Below are 8,255 nucleotides of genomic sequence, written 5' to 3' on the forward strand. Positions count from 1 at the left end.
CTGTTTGTGTTAATGATTTTTTTGTAATAACATCAGTAGGCCTAATAAAACTAAAGGTATTACCTAGGGCTGTTTTCAATGAATAAATGCACTGACAAGAACAAAAATCTCCAAAAGTAGGTAAATAGTAATAGTTTGGGATAATATTGGTGGTTGAAAAACATAAATTGATAAACACTACTGTTTTCAGTAAAGCCCTACCTCTGTTCCTCTAGCACCTATTCCCAGACCCACAATAAACATTACAGCTCTGGATGGATGGGAATATTGTACAGTTTTTATTTCCTGTATTGTCATTTTGTGGATCAACGACACCTAAGTGGTATTGAATAAAAATAAAACAAAATAAGGATTACAGTGTCTTCTTCCTGGCCGACAGATCCGACAGATATTGAACTCTCTGGTGTCTGATTCCCACAGCAGACACTTTGCTCTGGAGAGCTGTAACCAGAGTTCTGCTGAAGAGGTCGCGCAAGGACTTCTGACGGAGTCCAGCCTGTGCGTCAGTGAGTAGAGAGCTGTGTGTGTGTGTGTGTGTGTGTTTCTGTGTGTGTGTGTGTGTGTGTGTGTGTGTGTGTGTGTGTTTCAATCAATGAAATGCAACACCCTGCTCCTCTGTCTGAAGCCTCTTCGGAAACAGGTTTGATTATATTTAAAAGCTTGACCCGGGAGAAACCCAAACAACTGTCTGTTCTAATATTAGCAGTGTGGCTGCGGACTACATATATGAATGCTATTATTGTCTGGGCTCGGATATATTCCAAAAGGCAACTCTCATCATACGATTAACACGTTTGTCTGCAGTTGGTGGAAAATATATCAGTTACCAACAAGTAGTACCCTTACTTTGAAAGACTGATGGTATGCCCTGATAGGCATTTTGGCCGTTGGCCTGTTTTATTACGTTCAATAATAAAGACCTTGATTAATGAGTAGCATGACCTTCATCATTATTATTATTGCATTGTTATTATTATTATTATTGTTATTATAATTATAATTATTGTCATTATGATTGATATTCTTTGTATAGCTCTAACTATGCATAGCTCTAGCCATGCGTAAAACAGAGCTGTCGGCATCATACTTATGTAATATGATGAAAAAACTAAAATCATTCAAATCAAACAATAATAATAATATTCTTTTTCCTCATCAATACAGAAAATCATATCAGCTGACATTTTTGCCTGATTTGCTGTGTTTTGCTTTTGTTTTACCGCAAAGCGTCATCATTTCGAACTGTGGTGTTTGCACAAATTCAGACATATCTTCATATTCTTGGATTATTGTGGCAAGAGAAAGTTGCTTGTAACCATGTCACCTGATTATGACTGAAAGAACTTTGGTAAGAAAAAAAAGTCTCCCCACCCCCACAGAAGAGGAGACCGCCCACCAGAGACAGTCAACCCGAGACCCCTTATAGATTTAAAAAGAGAGGCTGCATTCTCAGACTGACACTTATTCAACACTGCCACCTTAAGCAGATTACTTTGCGCTGCCTGTGTCAAATACGTAGCTCACTTTGCCTCTCCATCATGTTTAGGATGCTGAAACATCACCTTCACCCGGGCTTTTTTCTCTTGTTCATATGGCTTTGTCACCTCATGGAACATCAAAAAGTTCAAGGTAAGCTCCCTTCATCAGTTTTCTTTTATTCTTGCCGTTTTTGAGCAACTTCAGCATGCTGTCAGCCACAACACGCGCCCGACTGTCCGATACTTGCTGCAACAGAGAAACTTTTCAAAGTGAGTTTGCTTTTTTCCCCGCTGATAAAACTCCCTCTCCATCAGACAGTGCTTGCGTAAAACGTCTATAAAACAGGTGCCATATGGGACACTTCAAAGTGCGACTGTATGGCAAGTTGTGCAGCGCTCGCCTGGCGCAAAGCCGCGACGCCGTGCTGCTGGCAGCGCCAGCTTTCCATAATACCTGCATATTCTGATACTTTTGTATGAACGTTTAGTGTCTCACGATGGTGTCAAACCCGCAACAAACTTCCGAATATCATCAGTGAGTTTGTGAGTGTGTTATTTATCCTATAAGCTATATCTTTTCCGTACACATCCACTCAGCATTGTGTCCAGAAATTGATTAATTTGTCGCGATTTCACATCTTTAGTTATGACAGATAAATATAGCTGGAGACATCTGCATTAATTTCGTTCGGGAGCTTGTGGTTCAAATCAGTTTTCAATTTAAGAAAAAACACCAGTTCATGAACACTTCATGTCATGATTGTCTGTCTCGCTTTAAATGATATTTTTGTTCCATAATAACACGACAACTATTCTGCCTTTATGTCTGGATATGTTTGGGGGGGAAAAAACTTTACACTGGTTTGTTAATAAGCAAGGCACAGTCTGGTGGGTCTGGGATATTGTTCTGAGGCGTTGGTGTGACGGTGGTTTGTTTGGCTAATGACCGTGGTTTTCTGAAGGAGATTGGCTGCTATTTAACGCTGTCTAGACGCTTCACTTCATGTTCACTGATAACTAGAAGGCTATAGGAATAAAGGACAACCCCCCCCCCCTCCCCCCTCTCTCTCTCTCCAAAGATTGTTCTTACTTTTTTGGTTTGTGGCAGGATTGTAAGGGCTGTCAGTCACAGATGGGATACGCGATGGGAAGTCTCGCAATAAATAAATAAATAAATAAGTAAATAAACAGGTCAATAAAATAAATAAGTAAATAAAAAGGTCAAAAAGACAAAATACTGCCAGGAGATCGAAAGGGAGGGAGAGAGCGTCTCGGATTATACGGGCTGCGTGTGTGTCTAGTGCGTCTGTGTCAGCGGTTTTAGACATTAAACATGCGACGTTTGAGCTTTTTTTGTTCACCTGTTTACAGCTGGGAACTGCTGGTTGCAGCAGGGGAAGAACGGGAGGTGCCAGGTGCTCTACATGCCCGGGATGACCAGGGAGGAATGCTGTCGGAGTGGAAGACTGGGGACGTCCTGGACCGAGGAGGACGTCCCCAACAGCACGCTCTTCAGGTGGATGATCTTCAATGGCGGAGCTCCCAATTGCATACCTTGCAAAGGTGGAGGTGCACTCATTTCCCTTGGTTTTCTCATAATTCACATTATCAGCCATTTCGTTTTATAAATCCTCGTGATGATCTGATTTACGCCTACAAAAGTGCGTGAACTAGTGTGTACTTTAGTACATAGTAACTATATTGTCTACTATGTATCTGAGAAAGTTTACGCACAAGGCCAAAATCCTCATCAGTATCACCTAACGCGGACTTTTTATTTTAGAAACTTGCGATGATGTTGACTGTGGTCCTGGAAAGCGATGCAAGATGAACAGAAGAAGCAAGCCGCGCTGCGTGTGCGCACCAGACTGCTCCAACATCACCTGGAAAGGACCTGTGTGCGGCTCAGATGGGAAGACCTACAAAGACGAATGCGCATTGCTGAAGGCTAAATGTAAAGGCCACCCAGACCTGGACGTGCAATACCAGGGAAAGTGCAAGAGTAAGTAAATATTTGTTTTAATATTCCGCCCACTTGCGAGATTCTGCATTTCTTAAAGTGCATGTTCCAATAATCTAGCCGTGTGTTCTTATTGTTCTTACATTTCGTGTCGTGTCTCACGAAATCTTCCAATTTCTTTGTCTTGACAGAAACGTGCCGTGACGTCTTGTGCCCAGGCAGCTCCACTTGCGTCGTGGACCAGACAAACAACGCATATTGTGTGACGTGTAATCGGATTTGCCCGGAACTGACCTCCCCTGAGCAGTACCTGTGTGGAAACGACGGGATCATGTACGCCAGTGCGTGTCACCTGAGAAGAGCTACGTGTCTTCTTGGCAGATCTATTGGAGTGGCATATGAGGGAAAATGCATCAGTAAGTCTGCAACTAGACACGTGAGAGTGCGAGACCTTACTCCCTGAAAGCGCCTCCAGCCACTGACTTGAATATTGTTTGAGTGCGTTTTCATCCAGGCCAGCTCTGCAGTTATTCACTGTTCGTTTTGCCAACATTCCATTGAGGAGGGGGTCTTAGAGAGCGAGTGTGTTTGGTAGTTGCTTGTGTTTGCTCAAGAAATGATAGACATCTTATTATTTCCTGATGTTGGCAGCACTATCCCATATGGGAGAGAGGGAAATAGAGGGGGAGGGAGGAAGAGAGCCAAACAGGAGAGTGCTGGGGGCCGTGAAGAAATGCTTCTAGTTAATATTTGAGTCAGATAAATTCTTATCCAGAAAGCAGTCAATCGGAGTCTTGAATGCAAACTGAAACATGACTTTAGGTTCCCCACCCCAATCTTATAAAAACAGGGTTTAGTTTGTATTCCTAGCTTTTTTCTCCAAAAAACTCAGCAGTCATCTTATCCTGCTTGAAAGACATTCATGATAATCCAACTAATCAAAGATTTCCCCTGTGCTAACTTCTTCTTCTCTCCTATTAGAGGCCAAGTCATGTGAGGACATCGAGTGCAGCACAGGGAAAAAGTGTCTGTGGGATGCTCGGATGAGCCGGGGACGCTGCTCGCTGTGTGATGAGACCTGTCCGGTGAGCAGGACGGATGAAGCGGTGTGTGCCAGCGACAACACCACATATTCCAGTGAATGTGCCATGAAGCAAGCTGCTTGTTCTATGGGGGTGCTGCTGGAAGTCAAGCACTCGGGATCTTGCAACTGTAAGTAAATAATAAAAGCAAAATATGAAAAAAAAAACTCTCCAAGCAAAAGACAATATTCCATGTTGCTTTCCCAACAAGAACCTCCCCTGAAAGTGTCCCCCGTCCCAACTTTCCCCAAACTCCCACCCCAGCCACACCACCAAGCACAGCTTAAGCAAGCAGAAAGGACTTGGGAATAGAAGAACTTGCATGACGTCTTTGTCGCTGGCTTTTGTTCTTGTGTTCTTGTTGGGTTTTTTCAATTTTACTTATTTTCAATTTTTCTGCAAAACAAAATAACAGAGAGGTGACTGAAAAAACATAGCTATATATCAGCAGACTCCATGTAAGAGTCTTGAAAAAGCTAACTCCATTAAACTAACACAAATACTAAAGGAGACTAATTTTGTTTGCAGTGGAACAATCCTGATATTTAAAGTCTAAGTTTATGCAGGAGCAGGTTGCCTGGAATCTCATGCAGTTTTTTTCTAATCAGTAATGGTTTATTTTTATGATAGTGTTTATATATTTACAGCTTGTAAATTCCATGGTCACATTGCTAATTTCATGGTAATGGTGTGTCTGTTTTTTGTATTTTCTTTTACTTTTGTTTCTTTTGGCTGTAATCAATCAATTCAAAATGCACTGCCTCTTGTGACATACACCACACTGCCAACATGTCAGTAAGAACAGAATACTTATGAAAATAGTCATATGATGTGCATAAGGTGATTGTAATATTGGTACCATGTTAGTGATAACGACAATGGGTTCTAACGTTGACTAACTGTAGACCAGAGTGGGCCATTCATGCGCTCACAAATCTGGAGGTAAACTATCAAATTGAACAATAGCCTCAAGGGAGTATCAAATTTACATTCCAAGTTGCTCTGTTAAGGAGTGTCTCCTTGCTACTTTCTCTTACCTGACTGAGTACCCTAATGGGATGTGCCTGAGGTATGCAATGGAATCTGGGGACCACCTTTATGATCACCTCATGAGCTAAATATAAATGCGATACTTTACATTGTGCAGGTTAAGCACCAGAAGCTTGTAGAACCACGTTCTCTACTTCTCATCTCATCTCATCCTTAGAAAAAAGTTACCATTTACCAGCTCCATTTTATTGTACATACTGTTTCCAGTGAATGTGTTGTCTACCAAAATATGTATCAGAAATGACAAATCTATTTGGAATAATGAGGGACTGTCTGTTTTTGTGTGTTTTTTGTTGTATCATCACTCTTGCTCTTGCTTGTGTGATTTTTTTTTTTTTTACATGTCCGATGTAAATCTCTTCTGTAAAAAGAAAAGAAAATACCTCAGAACTGTGTTGTTGATCTCTGACCTGCTTGCTAAGGCCAGGCTGTGACATAGAGTCCTCCCTCCCTGTATGTTTGAGCCAGAAAATAATAATCAGAAAACTCACAAATCCGAGGAACACAAGAGCACTTTTCTGTGTTATGTGTGTCTGCTTTCAGGAATCTGACCAAAAGAGACCCAAGCCACTGGAACAATCATCCCTCAGCCCCAGTGCCCCAATGCCCGCCACCCAGCCCCCCAACCCACCGTGTGCCCCCCCCAACCTCAAATGCACCCTTCTTTTCCATCGTCCCACTTCATTCTCTTGTTGCAGCCCTGACTTGCTAGATCATGTAAATGGAAGTTGCATAATTGAGGAGGATGCCACAGTGATTATTTATGCCAAGTCTCACACACAAACACACACACACGCATACAGATGCACATACACAGATGCATACACACAAACATAAACATTTACACACACAAAATAAGAAACAAAAGGGAGGCTGTGTGCCAGTGGTTTTGCTGTGAGCTTATTTTAGTGATATTCTTCGCTGTTGTGGTCCATATTCATACAACAGCTACTATATATTCTCTCATATAGCCATTACAGAAGACCAGGAGGAGGATGAGGAAGATGAGGACTCAGACTACATGGCCTATGTCCATAATTCTTCTATACTGGATGGATAGGCCCCCATCACTAGGGGAACAGTCCTAGGGCATGGAATCATGTCCATACTGTACATTATGTGTATGCTTATTTATTTTTTAAAGAAAAAGGAAGTATACATATAGTTCAGTCTGCTAGATGTTTATTTATACTTTTTTTGTGTTTTATAATTTATACATTTACAATGTCAGGCTTACTATCTACCATGATATATTGTGTTACCACTCATTTCCCCCCTTTTTGTTGTTGTCCCTTTTACTTTTTTTATCATGAAGAACTATATTTGTCCAAAGAGAAGCAGTGTTATTTATTTGTCATGTTACCGTGTAAGTATAAGTCCTCTACAAGCTGTAAATTGCATTCCCTACGCTGTAAAAATCTGCTTGTTTCTGTCAAATCTCTATCACAGATGTTTATGTCACACATACGTAAATGCATGTTTAGGCTGTGTGTTTATTTATTGGGAATATATCAATCATTTTATGTACAGAAGTGTTTCTGGTTTGTTTACAACTCATAATAACTGACCAAAGGGATTATCTCAATGGTTTTTCAAAAGAGCATTGTAAAAGTTGCAACACAGCAGTGATGAAATTGAAGAGAAAAAAAGAGCCATTTGTTTTTCTTTTCTTACTTTTTGGTTAATCATTTTAGCCCTTTAGATTTGTTTCCACACAGAGACGACAACTTTAGACATCATTCTATAGCATTTATTTTGTCTCACCACATTAGAGCAGAGATAACTTTTGGACGATACTTGATTATTTTGGAAACAATGTGCCATTAACATTCATGTCCTGTCTTCTTGCCAATGTGCTTCAAATTGCTCTCGCAGAGCTAAAATAGGACTAATGTACTGCGTTTCTCGACAATATCAGACTTCATCACTTGTTCATTTTTTTTCTCTCAGAATGCATTTTTATTTTCAAACATCACAAGAGAAATACAAAATTCTGTTATGAATATATAGTTTTGTATTTTTTATGTAAATGTCATATGTACATACAAAGTTTGATGGTATTTGTACAGATATGAAGAGTGAAACAATAAAAGTTTTTTTTCCTTATACCTTTCATGATTCTGCTGCATTATTGATTTGTAAATAACAGTTAATCATGTCAAACTGCCAATGCATGTCTTTACTTCAAAGGGAAAGTTTAACCTAAATTACACTTTAAGACTACAGTACAAACAATGTTGGGTTGAGGGATGCTATCATACACTGTATACTGTGAGATAAGCTGCATGTATCTACAATTAGAGATTTTACAAATCTTATTTATACTGTGCAGTCAATCTTTTTATATATAGGTGCATTAAGGTATTGTGGGAATATATTTACATCTCATCAATGTCATAAGTATTTAATTATTTCATGGGATGAGCCACAAATAAACATTGCTAACAATTAGGTGGTTTTAAAATATTCTCAATTGATATCCCAGAAACTCTTCATCATGAAATATAGCAATATTGTCACAGAAAGTTACATGTGCACTAATAAATGATTTTTATTTGGATCCTCCAATGAAAACACTGATTGAACAGCCTACACAATTGACCTTGCATGTTGTATAACTGAATGTTTAGTGTATTCAATAATAGACAGTGAATCATATCATAAACTGTGAATATGCATTTAAAA

At 39.9% G+C, this 8,255-nt stretch overlaps 1 protein-coding gene across 3 annotated transcripts; it reads left to right on the forward strand.

The window, feature by feature from the left end:
* Window positions 1–1,413: 1,413 nt before the first annotated feature.
* Window positions 1,414–7,536, forward strand: fsta (follistatin a). 3 transcript variants are annotated; one of them, XM_034871575.1, is made up of 6 exons: window positions 1,414–1,629; window positions 2,850–3,139; window positions 3,262–3,480; window positions 3,630–3,854; window positions 4,420–4,650; window positions 6,542–7,536. In XM_034871575.1, the coding sequence occupies exons 1-6, from the start codon at window positions 1,592–1,594 to the stop codon at window positions 6,628–6,630; spliced, it is 1,092 nt and encodes a 363-aa protein (XP_034727466.1). In that variant the 5' UTR covers window positions 1,414–1,591; the 3' UTR covers window positions 6,631–7,536. The 3 variants fall into 3 exon arrangements, with proteins under 3 accessions (XP_034727466.1, XP_034727468.1, XP_034727467.1); XM_034871577.1 differs by having other exon boundaries at window positions 2,850–3,047; XM_034871576.1 differs by having other exon boundaries at window positions 1,416–1,629; window positions 2,850–3,041.
* Window positions 7,537–8,255: the final 719 nt, after the last annotated feature.

Source organism: Etheostoma cragini, chromosome 5 (genome assembly GCF_013103735.1).
Source record: "Etheostoma cragini isolate CJK2018 chromosome 5, CSU_Ecrag_1.0, whole genome shotgun sequence".
Taxonomy (NCBI): domain Eukaryota; kingdom Metazoa; phylum Chordata; class Actinopteri; order Perciformes; family Percidae; genus Etheostoma; species Etheostoma cragini.